The sequence below is a fragment of the Xenopus tropicalis genome, chromosome 10 (assembly GCF_000004195.4).
Source record: "Xenopus tropicalis strain Nigerian chromosome 10, UCB_Xtro_10.0, whole genome shotgun sequence".
Lineage (NCBI taxonomy): Eukaryota > Metazoa > Chordata > Amphibia > Anura > Pipidae > Xenopus > Xenopus tropicalis.
Genome location: NC_030686.2, coordinates 31869652 through 31897591, shown reverse-complemented (window position 1 = coordinate 31897591; position 27940 = coordinate 31869652). Strand labels below are relative to the sequence as shown.

The 27940-nt window shown below is 40.5% G+C and overlaps 2 protein-coding genes across 3 annotated transcripts; one reads left to right on the top strand and one right to left on the bottom strand.

Annotated features, from left to right (window-relative positions):
- Positions 1 to 938: 938 nt before the first annotated feature.
- pde6g (phosphodiesterase 6G) lies at positions 939 to 17918 on the bottom strand. Of its 2 annotated transcripts, none has more exons than XM_031893950.1 (4): positions 17837 to 17918; positions 4524 to 4762; positions 2991 to 3031; positions 939 to 2417 (listed from the first exon to the last, which is right to left on the bottom strand). In XM_031893950.1, exons 2-4 carry the CDS (start codon positions 4667 to 4669, stop codon positions 2341 to 2343), a joined length of 264 nt encoding a protein of 87 aa, XP_031749810.1. In that variant the 5' UTR covers positions 4670 to 4762; positions 17837 to 17918; the 3' UTR covers positions 939 to 2340. The 2 variants fall into 2 exon arrangements, with proteins under 2 accessions (XP_031749810.1, NP_001165049.1); NM_001171578.1 differs by lacking the exon at positions 17837 to 17918 and adding an exon at positions 11851 to 11930 and having other exon boundaries at positions 943 to 2417.
- ccdc137 (coiled-coil domain containing 137) lies at positions 17905 to 27940 on the top strand. Its single transcript, XM_031894485.1, has 6 exons — positions 17905 to 17991; positions 23345 to 23482; positions 23564 to 23801; positions 25303 to 25385; positions 26096 to 26175; positions 27286 to 27940. Exons 2-6 carry the CDS (start codon positions 23347 to 23349, stop codon positions 27472 to 27474), a joined length of 726 nt encoding a protein of 241 aa, XP_031750345.1. The 5' UTR covers positions 17905 to 17991; positions 23345 to 23346; the 3' UTR covers positions 27475 to 27940.

Genomic DNA, 27940 nt, shown 5'->3' with positions numbered 1-27940 from the left:
AGAAATCGCACCGCCGCTTGTGCTATCCTACCAGCGACTTACATGTTCGCCGGTGGGATGGCAACTGACGGCTCTCTGATGGCAACTCGGGGAGATTAGTCGCCCGCGGACATGGAGATTTGTCGCGGGCGACTAATCTCCCCGTGTGCCAGAGCCCTTACTGGGAGGACTGTTAGCACAGAGCCATTATTTACCACCAGTGAGAATGCATTTAACACATTACACAAATCTCTCACTAAACTGTACAATGATTGCAGAGTTGATTCTCTCCTAGCAATAAATATTTAAATTATTTTCTTTTTTAGCACACTGAACTCGAATTTTAAAAAATAAGGCCCTTATTAATTGTGCTGTAACTTAGAGTGGAGCGTACAAAGTGGACATCGCTCTGCTTTGTTTTGCATTGATGTAACTGCATAGCAGCTGGCCTTGTGGATGTTAATAACTGCCCCCTTCCCTCTTCAGTTTAAAAACAGACCCTTTTTGGCCACTGAGGAAAGCAAAGTGCCAAACAGGGATAAACGCAGTTGAGATCCAGCAGCATGCAAACAGAAATGCAAATATAGAGTATATATATATATATCTTAACTATAAATCATTTTGACAATTTGGCCTTTTTTGGCTTGGTTTTATGCTACTACAGAACAGTGGAATAAAAAAGACAAATTGCATACTGCCTTACACTTCAAGTGCATTAATTACTCTGCTGCAAACATCTCTACGTTCCTGGTTCAGTAATGTGGGCATCATTTTAAAAAGGGTATATTTGTTTGTCCAGTGAGCGGTTAGAAGTTACCATCCCTACCCTTTTATTGGCTTAACACGACAGCAGTTCGGCTAAATATTACTGTCACTGGTGAGTCTCTTGCACATTATGATCTTTGGCTTGAATGGATACTCTTTCCTCAAAGGAAGTTATTTGTACAGCCCAAAAGAGAGTAGTGAAATCCAGTTATTTTTATTTACAAAATCAAATGCATACAGTATATATATACATAGAACCTATTTCCAAACTGATCCTTCTCCAGTCAATCTGATTGCTGTCTGACCTGATTAGACAAAACAACAGACACTCTCTCATGTATCCGTGTGATTATTTCTTATTATCAACCCTTCAGTTTACGTCATAGCTGATAAATGAAAGGGTCCCAATCATTTGTATCACTGTGTTTATTTTCAACACACCTTTGTTGCCACAGGGTTTAGACACACGTGATTCTTTATCTTATAAAACAGTTGTGCAGTGAAAGGATTACATAATCAGATTACAAGGAGAGAAAGGACCTAGATGCTGCAGGGGGGGGATATACAAAGATTAGTTTTATTTATGATCAGAAAGCCAAGGATTTATACAGCAGGGAAAGGATAGATAAAAGGACACTGCACAATCTAAATATATAATAATTTATTATGGAGAACTAGCATACCACAGAAAGAGATTCTGACACAACACAAGTAGGAAATAATATTGGAGAGGAAAGGTCATTGACAGGTACGAGTATGTGCTCAGTGTGATCATTTGTCGTGTACCAAACACTGTGTATGTACAGTAGCTAGACATGAGTGTAAGGTTTGGGTTTTTCACAAGCTGAAATTTTTGGATCAGGGTTACAGCATAGTAGCACTTTTATCCGACTGAAAAAAATCAAATGTTGATGAGGCATTAAGGGCTACAGAGCATTTTGTTTGCTGTTTCCACTGTCAGTACTGGGACATGCCGCAAGCAGCCCTGGAGCTACCACTGTGGCCTTTAAGGGGATTATAATGGCCCTAGGGCCACTTGTCTAAAAAATGATCTGTGGTTTTTAAGCACAATAAATATGCCAGTTGTGCCGATGGCTTCACAAAACCCCATTTCCCCTGCCTCTGCTTTTTTTCAGTATAGGAGAGAAAAAAATAGCATCAAAGACATTTAGGAAAGGCATGGTGAGAATGAATTACAGTATAGGCAGGATGTAAATGAAAGAGCAACTAACCAAATGGATATAGAAAAATCAGAATTAGAGATGTTAGGAAGAAGGAAAAGCTGGCTAAAAGTGTAGATCAGAAGAAACCTGTTGTTCATCTTGTAGGGATACAGGGCTGCTAGTGATCAAGAAGGAAAGAAATCATACGATTTGGATAATGTCAGTTCTTCTACAAAATTCACATTGTGGCAACCATGTTAGAAGAATGCATAAGCTCATCACATACATGTAGAGAAGAGAACAGCTGGGATGTGGTGAGGCCTTGTGTCATGGCAGAAAGCTGATTGCCCAGACCTCAGAGCAGAGTGCTGTAAAGTTACACATGATTTCTCCCTGCAGAAAAGGGCTTGGGTAGGAACACACACAGGGGTATTTAGATAATGCCATACTGGGCCAGCTCGTGCAGCTCCAAGTGGTTGAAGGCTTCCCAAGGGCAAATAACGGTGATATCTGCAATGAAAGCCATAAAAGTTTTATTACTATGTGGGAATCCAGATGCATAACTCTTAGGGCTCTGGCACACGGGGAGATTAGTCTCCTGCGACAAATCTCCCTTGTCACGGGCGACTAATCTCCCCGAGTTGCCATGACCCGCCATCCCACCGGCGAACATGATATCAGTTCCTACTGCAGTACATATACAACTAAAGGTGCACAATTATTGCTTGACAATAAAGAATTGAGGAAGCCAGCATTTTTCAATGACAATCAGAAAATTCTTGTGGCAGGTTGTTAACATTAAAAGAATGGGAGGGGGGTGATTCTCCGCATTTTGCCCCTAGCCCACCGAGCTGGAAATCACCCAGGTGGTAAAACCCTAATTTGCTCTATGTTCCTTTGGCCTTACAGAACTTTCTTCGCTGCTTCACTGATTGCCTACATTTTTAAAACAGAGCAATGTAATATGGCAGCTCTTATTCTCATTTTTTTTTTGTTTTGTGTGTTTTATTTTGGACATACATGATTAAATGTTAAAGAGATTATTAACAAAATGCCTTTTGGCAATTTTAAAGGGTACATTACCTGTTCCCAGGCCCTCCATCCCTGGGATGTCATCTCCAAATCTGCATGTTAGAAAATGAAAAGGTTAGTTGTAGCAGGTAGGAAATATAATCTGATGTGATTCCATCATCATGTTTAACTTGTAAACACGTAAGAGGTATATATGTATAACCCAGAACTAAGCGTGTTTGTAGCAAGTGAGCAAGCATATATGTGTAACACCAGAGATGTGGGTTTATATAAGCTGTAGGTAGCTATACATGTGTAACCCAGCGTTGTGACTGTAGGAAGTCGGTAGGTGTATATGACCTGTCAGTGTTTGTAGGCAGCCACCTGGGCTGTGGTTTTTGCAGGAAGTATACATGTATAACTAGATCTGTGGGTGATTGTAGGAAGTCAGGTATATATCTGTAACCTAGTGCTGTGGGTATATATCTGTAACCCAGAGCTGTGGGTGTCAGTAGGTATATATCTGTAACCCAGAGCTGTGGGTGTAAGTAGGTATATATCTGTAACCTAGTGCTGTAGGTATATATCTGTAACCTAGTGCTGTAGGTATATATCTGTAACCCAGAGCTGTGGGTGTCAGTAGGTATATATCTGTAACCCAGAGCTGTGGGTGTCAGTAGGTATATATCTGTAACCCAGAGCTGTGGGTGTCAGTAGGTATATATCTGTAACCCAGAGCTGTGGGTGTCAGTAGGTATATATCTGTAACCCAGAGCTGTGGGTGTCAGTAGGTATATATCTGTAACCCAGAGCTGTGGGTGTCAGTAGGTATATATCTGTAACCCAGAGCTGTGGGTGTCAGTAGGTATATATCTGTAACCCAGAGCTGTGGGTGTCAGTAGGTATATATCTGTAACCCAGAGCTGTGGGTGTCAGTAGGTATATATCTGTAACCCAGAGCTGTGGGTGTAAGTAGGTATATATCTGTAACCCAGAGCTGTGGGTGTAAGTAGGTATATATCTGTAACCCAGAGCTGTGGGTGTAAGTAGGTATATATCTGTAACCCAGAGCTGTGGGTGTAAGTAGGTATATATCGGTAACCCAGAGCTGTGGGTGTCAGTAGGTATATATCGGTAACCAGGGGTGGGCCAAGCCGACCGGGCGCCCTAGGCAACTCCGCCCCCCCCCGAACGGCACATGCGTGCCAAAGCACAGGAGGCGGTGCGGGGGGTGGGGCGATTAGATCGGTCATTGCCTCCGCCGCTAATGACAAGCGGTGGAGGCAATGACAAAGTAGCACTAGGGGTAGGCAGGACAGGCTCCTGCCTGGCGCCCCTCAATCGTTGCGGCCTAGGCAGCTGCCTCTTCTGCCTACCCCTAGTTCCGGCCCTGTCTGTAACCCAGAGCTGTGGTTGTTTGTAGAAATAATTTAGGTATATACCTGTATATTAATCTGTGTGTGTTTATAACAAGTAGATAGACATATATGTTTAACCTAGAGTGGTGGATATTTGTAAGGAGTTATTAGCTAAATATATGTATGCTACCAGTGCTAGGTGGGTTGGTAGAAAATACATTTGCTGAAGGCGTGGGATGGTTCTTACCCTTGCACCCCTTTTTTGGGAGGTTTGCTCTTAAACTGCCTGGTCTGGCGCTGTTTAAACTTTGGGGGTCCTTTCCTAGGCGTGGCAGGTCCCCCTGTCACACGAGTAGCTGATTTTATTTCAGCCTTGGCTGGTTCCAAATTCATGGCGAATGTGGAGGTTAATCAGCACCTGTACACGAAGGGTACACCGACACAAATGTTGTAGACGCCACCAGAATGGAGAGTGATGCTAGCCACCTGCAAGCAAGAAACGAACGAAGAGGACTATTATGTAGGTGTTTTAGAACATGACCATCATCATTCATTCTTTTGCACACATACACAAAAAATTTAAACACAGATTAATATTAAAGTGATGCCCTACCACAAAACATTAACACTTATATGGAATTATGTAATAAAAGGAACTAAATTGCCATTTGCAATTAAATAAAGAGCACACGGGGTCTTCATTAAACTGAATAGGACTACAGTTTAATTGTTATTGTTACTTATCATTGTAATTAGGCCCTCTCCCATTCATATTCCAGTCTCTCACTCAAACACTAACTGGTTGCTAAGGTAAACTGGACCCTAGCAGCCAAATACCTGCTGAATTTCCACAATGGAGAACGGCTGAACAAAAAGGCAAATCATTCAAAACCATAGAAAATGAAGAATAATTGCATAATGTCTCAGAATATCTACCTCATACTTTTTTTGTAAAAGTTTAAGTTGGTCTTTAATATTAAAAAAAAGATAAGGAAAGGGGACAGAAGAGAAAGAAGGCCGGGAAAGGGGGTACACAAATTATTTAGATTACCATCCATAATATCTACACCCCCTTAGTAGAGAGGAGAGAAGAAACAATATCATACTAAAACTTATGTATATATATATATAATATATATATATATATATATATATATATATATATATATATCAACAATTGAGGGCTCAAAGCTTTGAACTTGGCCGTTGACATTACAATTGCTACAATTTAATTAATTGATGGTCTCACTTTGTTCTGTTGTAATGACCCATTTTTGCAGCTGTGAAGCTTTTTGAGGAGCAGCTAATCCGTGCTGACCTGGGCATTCATTTAGCTCAGAAATGATCCTCTTAGCCCAAGGGCAGAAAAGACAGTTATAAGAGTGTAAGCACTTAGCATTATATCACAGTGAGAAATCCATGTGCTCTCATATGTTCTAGAAGCGCAGATAAAGAATATCCCAGTGAAGCCATCATCATTGTCTCTAAATATATCCCTTTAGATCTGGGGTCCAAAACTTTTTTTAGCAGTGAGCCGCTATCAAATGTAAAAAGCATTAAGCATGAAAAAGTTCCTGGGGGTGCCAAATAAGGCCTGTGATTGGCTATTGGTCGCCCCTATATGGACTAGCAGCCTATATGAGGCTCTGTTTGGCCGTACACCTTGTTTTTATGCAACCAAAGCTTGCCTCCGAGCCAGGAATTGAAAAATAATCCCCTGCTTTGGGGGCACAGGGAGCAACATCCAATGGGTTGGGGAGCAACATGTTGCCCCGAGCTACTGGTTGGGGATCACTGCTTTCGATTACAAACAGAAAACAACATTTTTTGTGCAGTTCTTTCACTGTGAATGCGTAAAGTCTGACTAGAGGCAAGGGACATGGCAGCTCACACATGTCTGAAGTGCTGTACACTAATCACATTATATATCTTGTGTCTTTGACTCTTAATTTATTGCAACTGTATCTTGTATTTATTGTTATACTTTGTATTTATCTATTATTATCTTAATAACCCCGTTTGTATTAATGTATTCTACTGTACAGCGCTGCGTACATAAGTAGCGCTTTATAAATAAAGGTACACATACATACATATCATTAAAGTGTATAGTTATTACATTATTCAGCATTCACAAAATATTGCAATGATAGAGAAAAAAAAAACGTAACCACTCACTTCACTTCCTCATCTGCTAAAGTACCGTATCAACAAACCATAGGATATCCATGGTACCTAGATATCTGTACGGATCATCTGGGCAGCATACATGCACCAAACACTACTATTTTATTGGTTTGTCTATGGCTAGTTTAGGTACAGCTCTCTCTCTCACCATCCTTTATAATGCCCCTTCACTTAACGTCAGGTTAATTCTTCTAACAAATACGGAAAAAACACTATATAAAGAAGAAGTATCCAAGCGATTGCCCTTCAGCTGCACTGAATTACTGCCTCTATCAAAAGAAACACAGGATTTCTCATCTTCTTTTATGTAAACATGTTCTTCTGGTATCAGACTTCCTCTGCTTTAGGGCTCCTTCAGGTTTGGGGCACAAGTCTGTGCAGCTCTCTCCCATAAGAATTTATAAGAATTCACTCCCCCTCCCATAAGAATGTGTGATCTGAGCTACCAACAGATAGAGCTACAGCATGGAAGCTACTGAGACGGAGCTAAAATGGCAGCTACTATCTTAAACAAAGCGAGGGAGATTCTAGAACTGTTTACTCGGGTATGTTAATGCTTTCTGCAGAATAAATATGGCGTTCTAGGTGGCACTAATGTGGCGAATCTATTGGCAGTAAAAAGCCAAAATGCATTTCCTTCTCCTTTAAACTTGCCCAAATGTACAGATGTATGAGTAATAAAACTATGCCAACGTGAGCATTACCTGTTCTTACTGCGAGAAAAACTTTATAGTGATTCAATAACATGAAGACTCACAACAGGGATAGTGTAATGTGTACATCTCTTCTTGGCACTACACAAACACAAAGGAGAACTAAAACTGAACAAATAAGTGCTTTGAGCATTGAGCCGACACAAAGGATAAAGGCAACGGCTATTCAGAAGATGAAAGCAGCTACTATAAACATCACACCTTGTCTTTAAGTAAGTTTGGTAACATTTATGACCAGGAACAAAAATAGAAAGAATTCCTCTTCTACTGACACTGTTACTTCTAACCATGTGATGTCCCTTTGGTCTTGGAAAGTCCAAAGGAAGAGTTTACCAAAAAATGGACTTTAGGTATTAGGTAGATTGCAGCTGTCTGGTCTTAATTGGGTTTGGTCCAGTAATGTGGCCCCAAGCAAGCATTAGGTACATGGTTTAGAATACCTTTGCTTCTTGGTGGTCTTATTTTTCGACTCTCTCCCACCATTTATATATGAGCTAACCAACACATTGTTTCATGAGTTTAAAGTCCTTCCAGCACTAACAGATAAGGGGCACACCATGCCTTTCTACATATCTGAATCTCTTATAAATAAGTCCCTGTACTCTGTTCTTGCCCTTACATTTACGTGTGGAACAAAATGGATTCTTCTCATAATAGTAGGCAGAAGAACATATGGATTAAAGTGGTGCATTCCTACCAACACTTCCAACTGTAATAATCCAATCTGAATATTAAGACAGAACATAATCTGCCCTGTGCTCAGTTACATCTAAACTCCATATACTGTACCCTCCTTTATATTTAGGCACGTCCTGCCCCTTCTCAGGAACGTGAAACAGGAATGTCTTTCCTAATGAGGGAACAACGTATGCAACCAATAACATTAGAAGACTGTTGCTAATTTATATGTTTAACGTAGATTGTCTGCCTATTCTAATCCATGAGAACAGCTTCAGTTCAGCTATTCCATATACGTCAGGTACTTTCTGTCTCACTACGTAATTACATAAGATACAAGTGAGGAATTGTGCATTCTCTTTAAAAAGGAACTACATTTCCTTGTATGAAAGAGATGTAAAGAAAAAACATTTGTTGAGTGATCTTCAAATATTTCTTTGTGTGCTTTTCCCACAGTTTCTTTTCTCTGTAAATCTACAGTACTGCCAGTACAGATTAACAATAGCTAAGCACTTTATACAATATCTAACCATTCATAGCACTATCCGATCCCCTTCTTTTTTTTTTGTCTGAACAGTCAACTCAATTCTGTCTGAAAAAGCATAAGTAATGACAGCACAAGTCCCCCAAGACCCTCCCTTTATCATGGAGTATTCCTGGTAGTCAAATCTACTTCCATCTTATTATACATGTCTATCTTATACACTACTGCTGAATTCTACATAGGGGATCTGATCTAACCAAAAGTTGCCTACAAATCACATTTTTTGAACTACAGGGTGATCTGACCAATTGCAAGTAGGCAGCACCGATGGATAAACAAATTGCACTGGTTGGTGCCACTGGCCTGGGAGGCTGTAGATACAATACCCACATGATTGACAATGTATTGAATTATAAAAGATATAATTTAGTTTACATTTGAGCAAAGAAGTATGTATTTGAAAAAGCCCATCAATACCCTCTTCTTAAAGGTGCACAACGTTTAGAAAAGAATTATGTGACATTATCAGGATTCATCAGAAATACATAAAAAAATACACAGAAATATTTAACTAATGTACTGCCAAATTTCCTTATATTAACCATTATATATCAGCAATGCATTAACTATATATGTGTCATTCCCCTCCAAAATGGAAATCCCTGGCAATTGGTAATTCCTTTTCTTTCACGTAGGCCATACCTACAAGGTGTAATGTATTCTTACAATTTTAGTTGTAAAACAGGTGCTTAACAGGTTTTATTTATTTTTTCAGAGTAGGTTAAGAAACCCCTGAAACAAATGACTGCTAAACATCCACAAGTAAAGATAATGGCAAAAGGGGCTGTTTCACAAGTGCTAAAGGAGAAGGAAGTCATAGTCAACAGGATGGGGGGCCTAAATAGTTAGATACCCTGCCCCCACTAATAATAATTGCTAACCTGTGACCCTGGGATGGGGGGGGGGGCATTAAGCTTATACTACACTGGCCAAGGTGCCAATGTAAGAGTTCCTGCTTACATATTTTATCCACTGTGGAGCCCCAGACAGCCCAGGGTGGGTGCACTTGCACCATGGAGAAAATGCCATTTTTTTTCCTTAAAACTTTGAGTCTTTACTCTGCACATCAGTTACAAAAGCTTACTGGGAGAGCAAAATAGATGGCAATGTGGCGCTCCGTCAGTAGTACCCTGAGCCAGACCAATTTAACCTAGCACCCAAGCAGTGGTTTAAAAGAGAGACAGGGATATGAATAGAGGAGAGCCTAAATAGAAAGATATGTCATTTAAAGGTAACAATAACAATAAAATTGCAGCTTCACAGGTCAAAAGTTTTTTGGCTTCTGGGGTCAGTGACCCCCATTTGAAAGCTGATAAGAGTCAGAAGAAGAAGGCAAATCATTCAAAATCTATAAATAATAAAGACTAATTGAAAAGTTGCTAAAAATAGGTCATTCTATAATATACTGTAAGGTTAACCTGAAGGAGAACCACCCCTTTAACAAATTCTGGTGATAGCGCTTATTAGGACACAGTTGCCAGCAAAAGCATTTGCTACTTGCAAACGCAGTGTTAAACCACCCAGAACAGCCCTGTGTGGAATTACTCTAAAGTAGCAGTGGTGTTTAGGAAAGGCTCACAGAAGGTAACTTCTGAAAGGGACACTGATGATTCTTAAATGTAATTATAGAAATACATTTTTAAAAATTCTAATTATTGATGGGGAAGGGGCTTACCATGGCAGTGGCCAGCCTAGATATTGGTAAGAACAGCTAGGTCTCTCATCTTGATTCTTCTGATTGATACTTTCAGGTCTGGTTTGGACCTCAGGAATCCTGTATAGGCATTATTTATAATTTGTGAGCCTGCAGTACCTACCTTTAACAAAAGGCTATTACTTGTTACTCTGTTGGGTCAAATGCACAATTCAGTGGAGGCAATCTGATCCATGGTATAGGGGAGTGCAAAAAAACTAAAAGGGCTGGTTTCGGGGATATCTGTAGCCTTTGTAGCAATATTTTCTAAGGTTTTAAAGAGGTATTTATGTTGTTTCTTTTCACTTAATATTGTTAACATAAAGTTAACAATAATAATATGGTTATGTTATGGGCTAGATAATCCCATTCCATGATGCAGGTTGGATTTTGATCTGTGCTGTGTGTTGCCAGCAATGTAAGCAAACACAGCAGAAATCAAAGAGCCAACCAGAAATGTAGAGTCTGCAGCAATGGCACTATGGTCACAATAAGGATTTTAATAAAGTGCCGCTACAATCTGAAGAAACAAAAGTGGTAGCATTTCATTAAACTGACAATATTCTATTCACATATAAACATTTAAGAGGCCACAAAACCATCCTTATAATGTTAGGCACTCTCTAGAATCTAATGAAACTGACCACCTCACCATTTACAGGAAACTATTATTTGGATAAAAAAGTGCTCCCACTCCTTCCAAGGCTATTTCCCTACCAGATTTTTAGTGTGTCAGGTGATTGAGCTGTTGTTTCAGTTCACATGCTTTGCTATTGATTTATGTAAGCTTTGCATGGCTGCATAGTTGACAACAGGACAAGTGAAAGGCTTGGATATGACAGGATTAAACAAAGGTGTTTGCTGATGCAGCAGAATCGTTTCACTTCAAGCTGCTTATACAGAATCACAAATCCCTCGACCTGGCCCCTTCTGGATTTGATTGCAACAGACGGGTACAGCATACATGAATCCTTGTGCCTAATAGAATCTAATGCATCATAAGAGTTTGGACAGTGGTTTAACTTGCTGAAGTTCAAAAACAAAAGAAAAAAAATCAGCATAACTAGTTGCCAATGCGGTAAGAATTTCAAAATTTGATATATTTGTATATAGGATCTGTAGAGATAAAACGTTTGTATTTTGGATCCTTGTGCAATGGGGGTGGCACTGTGTGTACCTCCATGAGACTCCTCTTTTCTTCAGGTGAACAAACTTCATATTAAAACATAATAAATGGATGGGCCATCTGTATTTTACCATACTCTGTGCATCATCTCCTGGACACCCAAAACCAAATGTAGTTGTACAGTTCATACCTACAAAAAAGTGCCTTGCTCTGTTGATAGTATCCATCCGCATTATTGTGATTTCAATGCACACAAAAACCCAGAATACACTCTTGCTTTGCAACATAAACATCTTAATGTGAGAAATTAACTAGATTTCACCCCCCAAGTCACACCATGTCTGCATATGGTGAAAAGTATACAAATATATTGTACTACCAAATCTCCTTTTTCACCCCAAAACTAAGTATTAATACAAGAGAGAAGCAAGTTAGCAATTCGCTGAAACCAAAGTACACTTTAAGCCCTTCCCCATTCCTAAAATATCAGACTCTTAGAAAGCACCTCAGTTTGGCTTTTAAATCTACCCAAACACAAAAATATTCAAACTAAATGTTAGGAAGAATGACTCTCATGATGCTGTAATCCATTTTTAAATTACAGATGCTGATCTTTTCATTTCTATAACTTACCCTTTGCAAAAAGATTTCACATGTCCTGCCACAGTTACGGGAGGTGAGCAGCGGTACCTCACTTCATGCCTCCTCTCTTGGGACAGCTGATCCTTTGCATCAGCTGAGTCTCTGGATTTATCAGGCTCAGGGTTAATAGGATTACAGTTCTCGTTCTCAATAAGTAATCTGATATTCCATTGGTGGGGGCACAGACAGTACGTATTTGTGATGCGAACAGGTTACATATTTATTGCGTGCAACACTTAAAATCCTTATTAATAAATATATTTTACATTTCACCACAAATATATGCATAATGTACTACTTATATACAAATGGTAGGCCCTAGTAAAATGGTGAACAAGCTTTAATATAAACATGTCAGTTGATAAAGATTTCTTCATATTTCTACTGAATTACACCATTCACTGGGCTTTGCTTACAGTATATTAGAGGAACTTTAGAGAATTGGAGTATTGTACACTATGAATTCCATTTCAAAATTCCAACTTTATGCTGATTTTTAGACCCGTTTACTATGTCCCTGTTACACAACAGTCCATAGTTTAAGCTAAGACTTGTCCTTGATCATTCTGAAGCGTATTTCCATCCTTATGAACATTTTAAGGTTCTCATCGTCTATATGCTTTTCCAGAACCTGAAGCACCCTTTCGCCTCCATCTTTGTACAGTTCCAGGAGCTCCTCTGCATATGTAATCCATACACAATTGTGACAGCCACTCATACAGCAGTGTGTTGGAGGTGGTGGTAATTGGGAATCGCCGGGATTTTGTGAGTCATCTATGATACGATCTACTCTCTGCATTGCGCTGCTGGAATTAGTCACATGACTTGAACTGTTTGTAATCTTTTCACTTGTGGATGTGTTTAAAAATCGCATTGCATTTGTACTTCTGTTCACTAAAGACAGGACCGATGTGAGTCTCCTCAAGATAGAAAGTGGCATCTGTAAGAAAGAACTATAATTTACTGCAGATATAATACACACACGCTTTCATGATATGGTTTTGTTGCTCATTTATATACAGGTAAAAAGAAACTTGCACATGGTCCTCCATCTTTGGTCCTTGAGACTAAGACAATGTGTTGTAGGTAACTGTTTACTAGTTCCCTTATTAACATGGCAAACAGGCTAACATTTGACATTTACAAACAGATTTATTGCAACTGTGCACATCTGGGGACTTTAAACATGACCACAATTATAGTGGTAAGATAAAGGATCTCAGCTTGTCACCCCAACACTAACTATAAAACAGAACAACTAAAACATGGTAATCAAATATATAACTCAGTACAGATAATAAAATCACCATTGTCTATAGGATCAGCATCTTCTATATAGGAGGTAAATCAGTGTCAGTATGGTGGACATGGCTCTAAACAAACAACCTACCAGCCACATAAATAATCACTGGTGCTGGGCCTTTGTATTTCACCCAGTAATCCTAATCTAACAAATTGGACCAAATAAATTATAGCAACAAGTTGGCAATTAATCTTGAAAAGTGTACTGCAGGTGAAATAATGAAAAGCTTAACTGGGTCTAAATAGCCCTACCATACTTAACATGTTAATGGACATGAGTATTAGTTTGACTGGATTTTAAACAGGGCTTTTAAATAATGATGGAGTATAATAAATAGAAATTTCTGGGACCTGCAGCAAAAACCATTTTAGAAACCCCCTAAATTTAAATTATTCCTAAAGTCTCCGATTGCTTTTTAAGGTGATTCTCACCTACAGAAAATGTATGATTAAAAGTAATTCTAGTAATACATTTTGGGAGGTGACAGGGGTAAATAAGAGTGTTATAGGTAGAGATAAATAGGGTGGGTAAAGATTTGGTTGGGGCTCTTGTGGAATCAGTGGATACCTGAAAGAGGTCCTTTCTGCAGTATTGGGTGTAGACCAGATAAATAGTTTCTTTTATCCACCAACTTTTGGTGCTTTGCTAGCCATTTTTCCATGGTAAGTGGAGGCAAATGGGACAAACAGTAAGCCTGTTTTGTGGACACCATCGAGGTTATGCAATGTGGCTTCCTTGGCATTCTGTGGCTTGGGACACAGGGAAGGCAAGGTGATTTCTTGATTTAAAGTGAAAATGACACTAAAAAAATATTAACATACATTAATTTTCGCAGTTGTTACTTAAAGTTCTTAAACCTGACTCTTTTTCCAACCCAATTGTCCCTTTTCAACCTGTCAGTTTTAGCTTCTAATACTAACAGACTACTGCTACACAAATATAGCAGCCCCCTCATAGAGGAACATAGGAAACCAAATAGGTAATCTAAAAGTATTGGTCAGATACTTTTATGGTAAAATTCTAAAGCTCATACAAATACAATGTTATGATAGTTGTATAAAAAGTTTTCATTTCTGGTGTCTGTATCTTGTGATATTCCGACACTACCTTTGGGTGGAATTCGGATTTGCTACAGAGTACCACCTTGTCCTCATGGAAAACACAAAGAGGGCTTTAGCAATAAAGGGCCAATAGATCCAAAACTGGAACAAGTGGTTGAAATTCTGGCTGAAGCAATAACAATGAGAAAGGCCACCTTAATTGATAAGAACTTTAGACTGACTGTAAGGGGTTTGTCTGGGTTTGTAGAGCTCAGAGGACGAGACTGAAGTCCCAGGGTGGGAGTGGGGCTTGCCTGCGTGGTTGAATATGGAGAGCCACTTGCAGGAAGGTCTTAAAATCTGGATGGAGTGCCAATTGTGTTTGGAGCAGAACAGAGTGCAGATACATGAACTTTCAGGGAGCATGAACTTGGGCCTTATCTAGGCCTTGTTGGAGGAATTCTAGAATATGTGGTATAGAGATTTCTCTCTGGTCTTTATGTCTCAATATTCTGTGGCAAGAGTGCACAATGACTCTTCTAGGCTTGCAGCAGTGTGCTGATTACTTTTGTTGAGAAACCTTAGTCCACCTAGTTGATGGTCTTAAGAGCCATAGGGTCAGGGATGATATCTTGTGATGTAGACCTTGGGAAAGAAATTCTTGGCGTAGAGGTAGCCTCCATGGTGCTGTAACCAACTTGTCCTGGAGGTCTGAGAACCAGGCCTGATTGGGCCAGTATGGCGATCAGAATGGTAGTAGTGTTGTGAGACTTTAGGTTTTTTCAGTACTCGGTGAAGCATGATATATATAGCTGTGAGCAGGTACAAGTGGAATTCTGCCCAAGCTAGAATCTTTGTCAACTCTTTCCAAGCAGCTTGGCTGTGGGTGACCCTAGATGACTAATGTACGCAACAACTTTTGCTTTATCTGATTTGATCTTCACAGGATGCCCCCATAGCTGATCAGTCCAGTAAAGTGATGTGTAGCTGATCACTCACAGCTCCAAGGAATTGATAGGTAACTTGCTCTCGGCAGCTGACCATTTGCCCTGGACTGTACTTGTTTCCCATTCCAAGAGAAACAAGTGTTTCTTGTGATGATTCTGCTTAAGGGCCGTGACACACAGGGAGATTAGTCGCGCCGTGACTTATCACCCCGCAATGCCATCCCACTGGCTAGAATGTAAATCGCCGGTGGGATGGCATACGCGGGGCACAATTTGCCTAAGTTGCCTTGGGAGGAAACTATGGCGACTTTGGCAAATCGTACAAGACACATGTGGATCTTCATCATCTGCTCAATTTCCACTAAGGCACTGAGGAAGACATTGGAGCTGGATGATAAACAGCCTGAACCTAAACAATATAAAAAGTCTGCTTCAAAAAAAGAATCACTTTTTCCAGTTCATGAGGTCATCAAAAACCTAATTCTTGAACAATGGGAAAACCCAGATAAATAGTTCCCGATATCTAGAAAATGTAAGATGTACGAATTCGAGGAAAAAGAGGTCAAGAACTGTGATAGGCTACACAAAGCTGATGCTGCCATTGTAAAGGCCCCCAGAACCTTTACAAAAGTCCTGACTCCATTACTAGTGTATCTTCTTCTCCAGGGAATTCAGCATAGTTATATGATAACTAGGCGAGAGTACCATCAGCAAAAGTGTTAAAAATGGTACATTAGGTTTTCTTTATGTAAAGCCGGAACTAAAACCATGCACTAAAAAAACAGCACCGGGAAGGGTGTATACTACAAACCACCCCGTATAAGTGAGGAGGCTGAGGCCCAGCTACTACTGCAAATGGAGACTTCACAACTAGGTCAAGTTGTTATTATGGGGGACTTATAAGATGAGCTGCAAGTTCACACAGAATCAGTGTAATGAGCTGTACAGACATGTTCCTCTGAAGTTACAAATAATTAACTTCAGAGGAACACGTAGGGGCACATTTACTAAGTAGTTTTGAGATAAAGTCTGATTTTTTCTTACTTCTGGATAATTTCGAGATCTATGAATTGTTTTCGCCAGAATTCAATTTTTTTAGTTATTGTTCAAGTTTTTCGGAAATAACTACCATAATTTGAGTACCATTGAGTCCTATGGAGGCTTAGAATAGAGGAGGAATATAATAGTCAGTGACAGCCTGTCCTTGAACTTTCAATGAGAAGTTAATCCCCTCATTGTTTTCAGTTTCACCCAGCTTCAAGGGGAACTTTATCCCCTCATTGTTTCAGTTAAACACATTATTGTTTTCCAAGAATGAGTGCCAATGTTTCTAAAATATATGGAGCAATTCATGTTTGGGAAAAATAAAGCGGATTCGTGGAAACAAACATCCGTTTAAATTCTAATTTTTCCAGTTTTAACAATACTTTCAACTCGAAAAATTCGGGATTTTCAAATGTAAACTCGACAAGTTATACCATGTCGAGTTTATACGACTTTCAAGGCCAGAAAAAAACGAGTTTAAGTAAATGTGCCCTGTAGTATTAAAATACTGGATAACTGCAATGTAGCAGAGCAAAACTATAAGTCAGGGGTGGGCAAACTACAGCCCGCCGAGGATTGGTGTGTCTCGTTTTTCCTAACAGAGACCGCAGTCCGCAATCTTATGTCTTTTAGAAATCTAGACTCCACAAGTCTCATCACGCGAGACTTGGCGTCAAGACTGCATGTAAGCGCAGTGACACAAAACCTAGGGGACTGACGAGTGAAGACGGCGCTGGCCCGGCCCGTCTGTCAAATTTTAAAAGTCAATGCGGCCCCTGAGCCTAAGGGGCAGATTTATTAATCCACGAATCCAAATCCCGAATGGGAAAAAATCGGATTGGATACGAAAATTTTGCTACTTTTTCGTCGCCGTCCCTTTTTTTTTTCATATTTTGCGTGATTTTTCCGCCGCCGTCACGACTTAATCGTATTTTGCGCGATTTTTTCGTCGCCGTCACAATTTTTTCGTATTGAGCAATAGTAAACGGCGGAAAAACCAATCCAATTTTTTGCGCGACGGCGACAAAAAAGTCGTGGAAAATATACGATAAAGTCGTAACGCCGTCAAAAAAATCGCGGGACATAAAAAAAAGTCATGACGGCGACGGAAAAGTCGCAAATATACCGATCATTGCGGGAAAAAACACGTTCGGACGCTTTCGGTCCGTTCGTGGATTAGTAAATCTGCCCCTAAGAGTTTGCCCACCCCTGTTCTAAGTTCCATGCAGGATGCTGCCACTTTGTAGAGCGATTTGACAAAACTGGGCAGCAAAATGGAAAATGAGGTTGAATGTTGATAAGTGCAAAGTTTTACATTTTAGTAGAAATAATATAAATTCCTAACTGCGGGAGAATGCTTCTGGGGGATGGGGGGACTGGGGGAGAGCCACTAAAATCCTGTAACTCCTGAACAAATAGGCGGGGTGCCAGCTCTGCCCATGCAGGGAGGTACTGTTGCCAACCACGAAAAACAGGGGGTTGTTCTTTTGCTTTTAGTAACCTGGCAGAGTGGCACCTATCAACAGAAAATATAAATGACTTCTGGGAGAATATTTGGAGCTGAGGGTATGGCGAGCAACCAATACAAAAGTCTTTTTTCTGTTTTGTTCATTGACAAAATTGGCAGCAGCGGGGCCACTTACTAGCAGCTTGCGATACTGTAACGCTGAGTTACCCCGTCTCTGCACGTCACTCCCACACGGCGGTGCGTAATGCGTCACTGCGCACAGAAGGGCGTGTGGCGTCACACTCTCGCGTGATGAGACTTCTGCTCTCGGGATTTACTGGCACACACGAGGTGAGGGGGGAACGGGGAAACCGGGAGTGACAGGCGGGGCTGAGGGGCACTGTGCACTTATTGTTGGGCGGCACAGGGATTGGATCGGCTGAAGGTGTAGTTTAAACTCCCCCAGCCTATTCACTTCCAATGTTTCTCTACCGGGACTGAAATGTCTGTGGGAAAACGAGCAATAGAGAAACCCACTGACTGCCCCTACCCTATAGCTGCCTGTATCACAGTGATCTATGTAGCCCCACACTTTTGCTTATTAATACAGGTATGGGATCCCTTATCCAGAAAGCTCCGAATTACGGACAGCCCGTCTCCCATAGACTCCATTTTAATCAAATAATTCAGAATTTTAAAACTGATTAACTTTAATAATAAAACAGTACCTGTACTTGATCCCAACTAAGATATAATTACCCCTTATTGGGGCAGAACAGCCCTATTGGGTTTATTTCATGGTTAAATGATTCCCTTTTCTCTGTAATAATAAAACAGTACCTGTACTTGATCCCAACTAAGATATAATTACCCCTTATTGGGGCAGAACAGCCCTATTGGGTTTATTTAATGGTTAAATGATTCCCTTTTCTCTGTAATAATAAAACAGTACCTGTACTTGATCCCAACTAAGATATAATTACCCCTTATTGGGGCAGAACAGCCCTATTGGGTTTATTTAATGGTTAAATGATTCCCTTTTCTCTGTAATAATAAAACAGTACCTGTACTTGATCCCAACTAAGATATAATTACCCCTTATTGGGGCAGAACAGCCCTATTGGGTTTATTTAATGGTTAAATGATTCCCTTTTCTCTGTAATAATAAAACAGTACCTGTACTTGATCCCAACTAAGATATAATTACCCCTTATTGGGGCAGAACAGCCCTATTGGGTTTATTTAATGGTTAAATGATTCCCTTTTCTCTGTAATAATAAAACAGTACCTGTACTTGATCCCAACTAAGATATAATTACCCCTTATTGGAGCAGAACAGCCCTATTGGGTTTATTTCATGGTTAAATGATTCCCTTTTCTCTGTAATAATAAAACAGTACCTGTACTTGATCCCAACTAAGATATAATTACATCTTATTGGGGGCAGAACAGTCCTATTGGGTTTATTTAATGGTTAAATGATTCCCTTTTCTCTGTAATAATAAAACAGTACCTGTACTTGATCCCAACTAAGATATAATTACCCCTTATTGGGGCAGAACAGTCCAATTGGGTTTATTTAATGGTTAAATGATTCCCTTATCCGGAATACCCCAGGTCCCGAGCATTCTGGATAACGGGTCCCATACCTGTACCATGTCAGTAAGGGGCACATTTACTAATCCACGAATCCGAATCCCGAATGGGAAAAAATCAGATTGAAAACAAAAATTTTGCGACTTTTTCGTCGCTGTCACGTTTTTTCGTATTTTGTGTGATTTTGCCGTCGCGACTTTTTCGTCGCCGTTGCGATTTTTTCGTATTGAACAATTGTAAACGGCGGAAAAACCAATCCAATTTTTTCACGACAGCGACGAAAAAGTCGTGACAATTCGCGAAAAAGTTGCGCCGGTGACGAAAAAAAATCACAAAAATACCGATCATTACAGAAAAAACGCATTGGGGCGCTTTTTGGACGTTTGTGGATTAGTAAATGTGCCCCTATGAGAATATACCAATCCCCCAGACCTGTACATATGGTAGTTGGCCTGTTGTACAGTTCACTGTATTGGCATTTGACATGCTACTCTTAGGGCAGGGGCACACGGGGAGATTAGTCGGGCAGCAACAAATCTCCCCGCAATGCCATCCCACCGGCTAGAATGTAAATCGCCGGTGGGATGGCATGCCCGTTGCTGCGATGCCGCAGTCTCCCAAAGTTTGCTTTGAAGGCAGCTTCGGGCAACTCTGGGACATCGCAGCAACGGGTATGGCATTGCGGGGAGATTCGTCGTGGAGCAACTAATCTCCCCGTGTACCCTTGCCCTTAGAGCAGGGTGTCAAACTCAATCACATAAGGGAGCCGAAATCTAAAACACAGGCTAAGTCGCGGGCCAAATTTTTCATTAATATACTTAGTAAGATACTAAGGGGTATATTTATCACAATGTGTAAAAAGTGGAGTAAGACATTACCGGTGATGTTGCTCATAGCAGCCAATAGATGCTTTGCTACTGTTGAAATCTGATTACTGATTGGATGCCTTGGGCAACATTACTGGTAATGCTTCACTCCACTTTTTACACAGCATGATAAATATACCCCTTAGTTACTGTGTGAGGAAAATAGAAATTGATCAGGCTGGATGGTCAGACACACTCACCAAGGGCCACATAAAACAGCCAGGTGGGCCGGATTTGGCCCCCGGGCATTGTATTTGACATATAAGCCTTAGGGCTCTGGCACACGGGGAGATTAGTCGCCCGCGGCAAAACTCCCTGTTCGCGGGCGACTAATCTCCCCGAGTTGCCTACCCCTGCCATCCCACCGGCGAACATGTAAGTCGCCGGCGGGATGGCAGACGCGGCGGCGCGATTTCGCGCAAATCGCGGCAATTTCCTGAAATCGCCCCGTCGCGTCTGCCATCCCGCTGGCGACTTACATGTTCGCCGGTGGGATGGCAGGGGTAGGCAACTCGGGGAGATTAGTCGCCCGTGAACAGGGAGTTTTGCCGCGGGCGACTAATCTCCCCGTGTGCCAGAGCCCTTAGAGTAAGCGTGAAGACACACGTAGCTACTAGTAGCGGCTACTTGTGTCTACTAAAAAAGACAATGCTGATCATCTACTGATAATTGTCTCTATGGGGCCCGTTCATTAAACCACGATTGACCACAAATGAGAAAAATTTATATTTTTTCCAATTGTTAGAACTTTTTGTATTGACCACGATAACGTTAAAATAGTACGACTTTTTTGTGGTTTCCATTAAATTCCACGGAAAAGTTGTATTTTTCGCAAAGACTACGACCTTTTCGGAATTCATTAAAGCTTCGTTATCACGACTTTCCTTGGGCCACGTTGGAGCTGCAGAGTGCCAATGAGCCCTATGGGAGACTTTCCTTGGGCCGGGTTGGAGCTGCAGAGTGCCATTGAGCCCTATGGGAGACTTTCCTTGGGCCGGGTTGGAGCTGCAGAGTGCCATTGAGCCCTATGGGAGACTTTCCTTGGGCCGGGTTGGAGCTGCAGGGTGCCATTGAGCCCTATGGGAGACTTTCCTTGGGCCAGGTTGGAGCTGCAGAGTGCCATTGAGCCCTATGGGAGACTTTTCTTGGGCCAGGTTGGAGCTGCAGAGTGCCATTGAGCCCTATGGGAGACTTTCCTTGGGCCAGGTTGGAGCTGCAGAGTGCCATTGAGCCCTATGGGAGACTTTCCTTGGGCCAGGTTGGAGCTGCAGAGTGCCATTGAGCCCTATGGGAGACTTTCCTTGGGCCGGGTTGGAGCTGCAGAGTGCCATTGAGCCCTATGGGAGACTTTCCTTGGGCCGGGTTGGAGCTGCAGAGTGCCATTGAGCCCTATGGGAGACTTTCCTTGGGCCGGGTTGGAGCTGCAGAGTGCCATTGAGCCCTATGGGAGGCTTTCCTTGGGCCAGGTTGGAGCTGCAGAGTGCCATTGAGCCCTATGGGAGGCTTTCCTTGGGCCGGGTTGGAGCTGCAGAGTGCCATTGAGCCCTATGGGAGACTTTCCTTGGGCCGGGTTGGAGCTGCAGAGTGCCATTGAGCCCTATGGGAGACTTTCCTTGGGCCGGGTTGTCTGTGGCAGGGTATTTTCTGGAGTTTAGTAGCCTTGAAAAAGTAGCTGCTACTAGTAGCTCCATGTGTCTTCACCCTAATGCCCAATGGAGAGAATAGTCGCCTGTGATAAATCCCCACTGCCATGGGTGACTAATCTCTCTGAAATGCCTTCATGGCCATTATTTGGCCTAAATGATAGGAATAAGCTCAAAGATGAGATCCTATTAAATGGTAACATATATAATTCCTTGATGGTTGGTTGTCAGAAACATTTGGTTGGTTTGGCTTTAAAGGGGACATAAATCATAAAATCACCCTGTTCATACAGTCTATGATAAATAATACCTGTCAGCATTATAGATGTTCATGTTGATATAATCAGCAGCCTTAGCAGAATGGAGATTGAGGAAGAGTAGTCAGAAAAAAGCCCCCATCTCTCATAAAAAAAAGAAAAGAAAAACTGTCAATACAGCTTGGGTTTATTCATTTGCATCCGTAAATTCCTTGAAAATGTAAAAGAAAGGCTGAACAGAAGTATGCTGTGTTTGCAAGCTCTAAACATAGCATTTCCCAAAAGTCCTGTCAAGTGCAGCGGCAGAGGGATGATGACTTGGGGTTGTTTCTGTTTCAAAGCTATTTATTAACTTCTAATATAATACATATTGTAACAGTAGCGCCACCCGCTGTTCATTTTTTCTGTACAGTCAGAGACATACGTTTAGAAGCAAAATGGAGAACTGTTCTGATGTTGCTCTGCTTAGTAAAGACACGAGGAAGGTCATCTGAGTTTCTGATCTTTTTCCTGCAGAGCAACATCAGAAAAGTTTTTTTTTCTTTCTGAATGTATTTGTCATAAGATATTTTGGCACCCACAGGGAATAGCAACAGGACAGTTTTATCCACAGCAATTTACATAGGCAGCAAGACACAGGTATTGGGCATTTTGTTGCTGTGGGGCAACTTTCCACTGACCATTGCCCTTAAGCTGGCCATACACGCAACAATTTTTTACTTTCGAACTGGCACTTTCAGCCCCACCCCATAACATGTTCTGCACTAGTAAAGTCAGCTGATTTTAGAATTGACACCTGGAGTCTACATTTTTATTATACTCTCTGTTTGGCATAGTCACATGACATTACACACACATGCTCACACCTTATGTAAGTTTATGTAAGAATAACCGTCTTCTTTACTTATTTCCACTAACATCTGTTAACGTCCTGTAGTCGAATAGAAAGGCTGCTGACATTTCAACTGATGGAAAATTCATCTTAATACCTGACATTACAAATATTAGGCATTATTCAAAGCAAAGATGAAGGTAACTTTTGTTAAAGTGATAACTGACAGGCTGGGTGAATTGTGCAACCTTTTGGGCCCAACACTTGGTGTTGAACTAAAACTCCCCCAGTCCCACCAATAGCTGAAGATTGTCAAAGGGTACTGAGAGCTGACGTCTGCCATCCAGTGGGCCACAGATTGCTCAAAGTAATTTCTGGTTAAAGTCTGCATTTAATTTTTCCATATATATGGAAATTCAATTTGTATCTGTACCAAAGATGTCATTTTAATTTTTAACATGCCCAGTAGTATTTAGTATTAATGCTTTAATTTATCATTTTTGTGTTCAGTCATGAAAGAAAGAAAAAAAAAGATAAATTCCAAGCCAATAGACCAGCATATGGAGGAAATTCCATATAAGCTGCGTGAGATAATGAAGAGTAGAATGGAAATGGACAACCCAAAGAAAAAGAAAAAGCCCAAGCCAGGTAGGTTTGATTTCAGGAGGTCGAAATGTTTGTACATGGGTTATATATTGGTTAAGGCCCTCTGTCGATCTTGTTTCTCAGCAAGGCAAGGAACGCTGAATTCAGAGCTGCAAACAGACATACCGGTCCCAAAGTTTAAAAGGAGAAAGAAAGAATCTGTGGGGGCCTACCTGAATCGCATGAATCAAGAAACACAGCATGTTATGTTCCTCAGCAAGAACCAGCCAGATCGTTGTCCTGAGATGGAAGAGGAGGAGGAGGTGGTGGGGGAAGAAAAAGAGGGATGTGCTCAAAAAAAGAAATCCCAAAAGAAGAAAGAGTAAGTAAGATATCCAAACCCGTTTGGATAATTTAAGATCCTAGAGTTGATGGCACAAAATATTACAGATTTCACATATATACTTACCTCTTAGAGAGAGCTATAGGAAGGAAAAGGCTCTTGCCCACTGCATCCCATTATTAAGTCAATAATGCGCTGCCTACAGTAAAAACCTCATTGTCTGGTGATTCCCATTGGAATATCACCAGACTTAAAGTGACGCTGACACCAAAAAACTACTCTTCAAAATATTATTGTACATTAAAAGTTATCTATAGGTCAATTTTTCCCTGATAGGCCTACTTTTGTGTCAGTATCTCTTTAAGAAACCTGACTAAATAGGATGTAGTTGAAACTCATGATCTCAGCAGCTTCTGTCCTTTGTCTTAAGTGCTGCACAATCTAGCTGGAAATCTGTGATTATGAAACTACTAGTTGTAGTTCGTTAGCACTATAGATTTCATGTTTCTGGGGTACATGTTATTCGATGTTGAATAACAAGTTACATCCCATTCTGGTGGAAACTGCTGGCATGTAAAAGGTTAAAGAAACGCAACTCATACAGTAGCAATGTGGCCATATTACTATACTCTGTTGTGTTTTTATAAACCTGCTGTGCAGCATTTTTGATTATTACTTTTTTTTTTTTTTTTTTTTGCATTCAGCGATTCCCAGACTGTGGGACTGGGTATATGTGAAAATTACCAGGTTTTAAATATGCAGTATATGCCAACTGTGGATTATTGCTGCTTTTAGAGTATGCATAAATTAGCAGCAAATATAGGAATCTTCTTAAAGGCTAAATCTCTTTTTTTTTGTTAGAATTCTCTGTTGGCCAGACTTCTTAGATCAGGAACATATTGTGATGTATTGAAGTTGACTTTGTCCATATGTTTGTCATCAGATGAAGCAATATGAGACACCTTGGCTGCTGAACAACATATGGCATTGCCAAACTCTGGTTTTCCTATAGCAGCGATTCCCAGACTGTGGGACTGGACCCCCAAGGGGGGGCCCAACCTGAAGCCTCTTGGAGTGAAATTTGAGAATGCATCCTTATTTATGGTCTTAGATATAACTGGAACTAAATGAGAGTGACTATTGCAATCATGTTTTCTTGTATCTGTACCTTTGTTAGCTAAGAAAAGAGCTAAGAAAGGCAAAGAATCAAAAACACTGTGTATGATAGTATTTTAGTGTGTTAAGGAACATTACCGTTACAGTGTTTAATAAGTAAATACAGATTGTCAATAAGGAATGTGTTCACTTGTGTAGAGTGATCAAATTATTGATTTATCATATTCCAGCAGGGTCTGCATTGATAAAAATTATTAGGACTAGTGATGGGTGAGTCAGGAAAAGCTCAACCCGCACCTGACCCTAACCCTGAAAAACTTAACCTGTACCCAACCCTAACCTGCCATTGTAGGACCTACAGCCAACCCATACGCATGTCTTTTAACTCTGTATAACTTCTCATGTCTTTGTATGATTCATGCAGGTTTGACAGGAGAAGGCTAGATAAAATACTGAAGAAAAAGGAGGATAAGAAAGAAATTATCATGGAAAAGAATATATTCAAAGGTAATTAAAACAGTAAGAAACATTTTGTGCTTTATGTTTCTACTAGTTAAAGCTCCATGCGTACCAGGAGTTTGGAAAATGTCTCATCTTCAATAGTAGTGTGCATATTTATATAATACATATAATATTTGCTGCTGCATTTTGAATGTTTCATTCATTAACTCACAGTGGTGAACTGCAATTTAGTCAAAAGTGGATAAAATCTGTGTTAGGTTGGTATGACATAAATTGACTTTTGCCTCTACATTGTGATCAGCACTTCACTCACTCAAATATATCATTATCTGATCTAGAAAAAGAATTTTGCTAAGGGCCGTGGTAGACGAAAAGATTAGTCGCCTTTTTGCAGGCGACAAATCTCCCCGATATGCTATCCCAGGGGCTTGAATGTAAATCGCCGGTGGTATGGCATATGCGGTGCCCCTCTTCCTCTCAAGGCAACTTCCGAGACTTCGGGAAACCGCAGCACCGCATATGCCATCCCACCGGCGATTTACATTCAAGCAGGTGGGATGGCATATCAGGGAGATTAGTCGCCTGCAACAAGGGAGATTTGTCACGGGCGACTAATCTCCCCGTCGACCACAGCTCTAAGTGTTACATGGCTACAACTATTTAACTGCAAAAAAGACTGAGAAAGAGTGGATCGTCAAATCTTATAGATTATGATCATATAAGTTACTTAACACATTTATACTTTCCATTTATAGATAAGGTACAGTTTGGTGAGGTTGCCATGGAACCACCAATATTTACATCCAAACCCAGAAAGAGCACCGTCCAGACCAAGGTAATAAAGCTGTAAATTTTATACTGGTAGTTACGTACCTGCTCATTTATTTAACTGCAGCTTAGCGTAGTCATACATGCATCAATAAAACTTTTGTCTTTCTTTGCTTTCAAATTTAATTTCCCTTTTTGGCACTGTGACACTTGAGACTGACTTTGAGTTACTAGGGTCACTGAACTTCATGAAGTAAGGGTAAAAGGGTCTAAAAGCATAGACAATACAAAATCAAATTGCATAGATATAATTTCAAAGGGTAGATTGTTACCACAAATAGCAGAATGCAGTGGACGGACACCACTCAATGGTTGATTTTGCCTAGGTGCATCCTTCCACAGGTCAGTCAGGCAAGTAGTGGCGTGTCCCTTGTGCATCAGTCTTAATAGTTTCTCTACCAATGGTACATAAATACACACAATTGTGTTATACTGGCTTTGGAAACCTAAAACAAAAATTATACCTATTTCAATAGAACAAGAACAAGCAATTATATTTTGAACACTGTAAAAAAAAATTGGTTTTGCCAACTTTGTATTATATTCATTGCTGGCAAAGATGTTAGAGGGCTAGTGATGTAGATTCTACATCTTTGTATTTAATTTGAATGAATAGACCAAAACTTTGCCTAGCAACATTCAATTCCTGAACAGAAGGTGGTGCAATTAGGGAAGAGGTTAAAGGAATTCTCTCATGGGAAAACATGTTTTTTTGTTTTTTTTTAAGCACATCAGTTAATAGAGCTTCTTCAGCAGAATCCTGTATTGAAATATAAAAATAGATTAGATAGAGGTTTTTATATTTAATATAGAAATTTCACATGGGGCTAGCCATATGCTTCATTTTCCAGGGTGCCACAGCCAAGTGACTTGTCCTCTGATAAACTTCAGTCACACTTTACTGCTTTACTGCTACTACATTTGTTGGTTCAAGAATAACATGTTAAATTGCAAAGTGAATTATTTGCTATGTAAACAGTGTAATTTAGAAATAAAAAGTACCCCATAAGAATCCCTATAAACATTGGTATTTCCTTTGAAGCAGAGTGCCAGTACACATTGTACTGCCAATATTGTATTGTAAAGTGGTATATCTTGTTTGTCTCTTATGGTTTAGCCTGGAGAGAAACCACTTCTTCTCAAGAAACTTCTAGGGGCAGAAAGCAGGCAAAGCAACCCTCCTGTATTGTCCCTGGCAAGGAAGAGACTGATTGATGAAGAACGTGAGCGGGTTATACAGGCTTACAGACAGCTGAAGAAGCAGAAGGTGCAATCTGGCAAGGAGATCAGTTTCCAAAAATCTTAACCCTTATTAAACCCACATTGCTTGATCTGCTAAGTAAGTACAAAAAAAGGCAGCAGGTTTTTTGCACAGCATATAAGGCTAAAGCATCAAGCTATCGGAGATCAGCTTGGAAAAGCAGTGGAAGAACACAAGAAAATACTTGTGCAGGGCAGAACTGAGTGAAGTGATGAGAGATACTGCTGCCGTACCAGGCTCCCGACTCATTGCCAGAAGGAGCTAACTATTCTGAGAGTTAAACACATTCTTACACATTGGCTTGCAGTGATGTTCTTTGGCAATGCTATTTATCCAAGTAACTTTGTAACTGGTTAAATGTGCTCCTGACATGTATAAGCCAGTGATGATTCTATGACATGTTTGTGGGTCACGTTGATCCAGACAGAAAAATGTAAATATCTTTTATAATTCATATTGCCTTGACTTAGAGAAAATATATAAATAAACTGTATTGTGGATTAAGACTGGA

Excerpts from the sequence above, each read along its gene's own strand:
- pde6g (XM_031893950.1), bottom strand. The coding sequence starts at position 4,669 with ATGAATTTGGAACCAGCCAAGGCTGAAATAAAATCAGCTACTCGTGTG. Across the intron at positions 3,032-4,523 it reads CCCAAAAAAGGGGTGCAAGG|ATTTGGAGATGACATCCCAG; the intron begins GTAAGAACCATC and ends TCTAACATGCAG. Across the intron at positions 2,418-2,990 it reads GATGGAGGGCCTGGGAACAG|ATATCACCGTTATTTGCCCT; the intron begins GTAATGTACCCT and ends CTTTCATTGCAG.
- ccdc137 (XM_031894485.1), top strand. The coding sequence starts at position 23,347 with ATGAAAGAAAGAAAAAAAAAGATAAATTCCAAGCCAATAGACCAGCAT. Across the intron at positions 23,483-23,563 it reads AAAGAAAAAGCCCAAGCCAG|CAAGGCAAGGAACGCTGAAT; the intron begins GTAGGTTTGATT and ends CTTGTTTCTCAG. Across the intron at positions 25,386-26,095 it reads GGAAAAGAATATATTCAAAG|ATAAGGTACAGTTTGGTGAG; the intron begins GTAATTAAAACA and ends TTCCATTTATAG.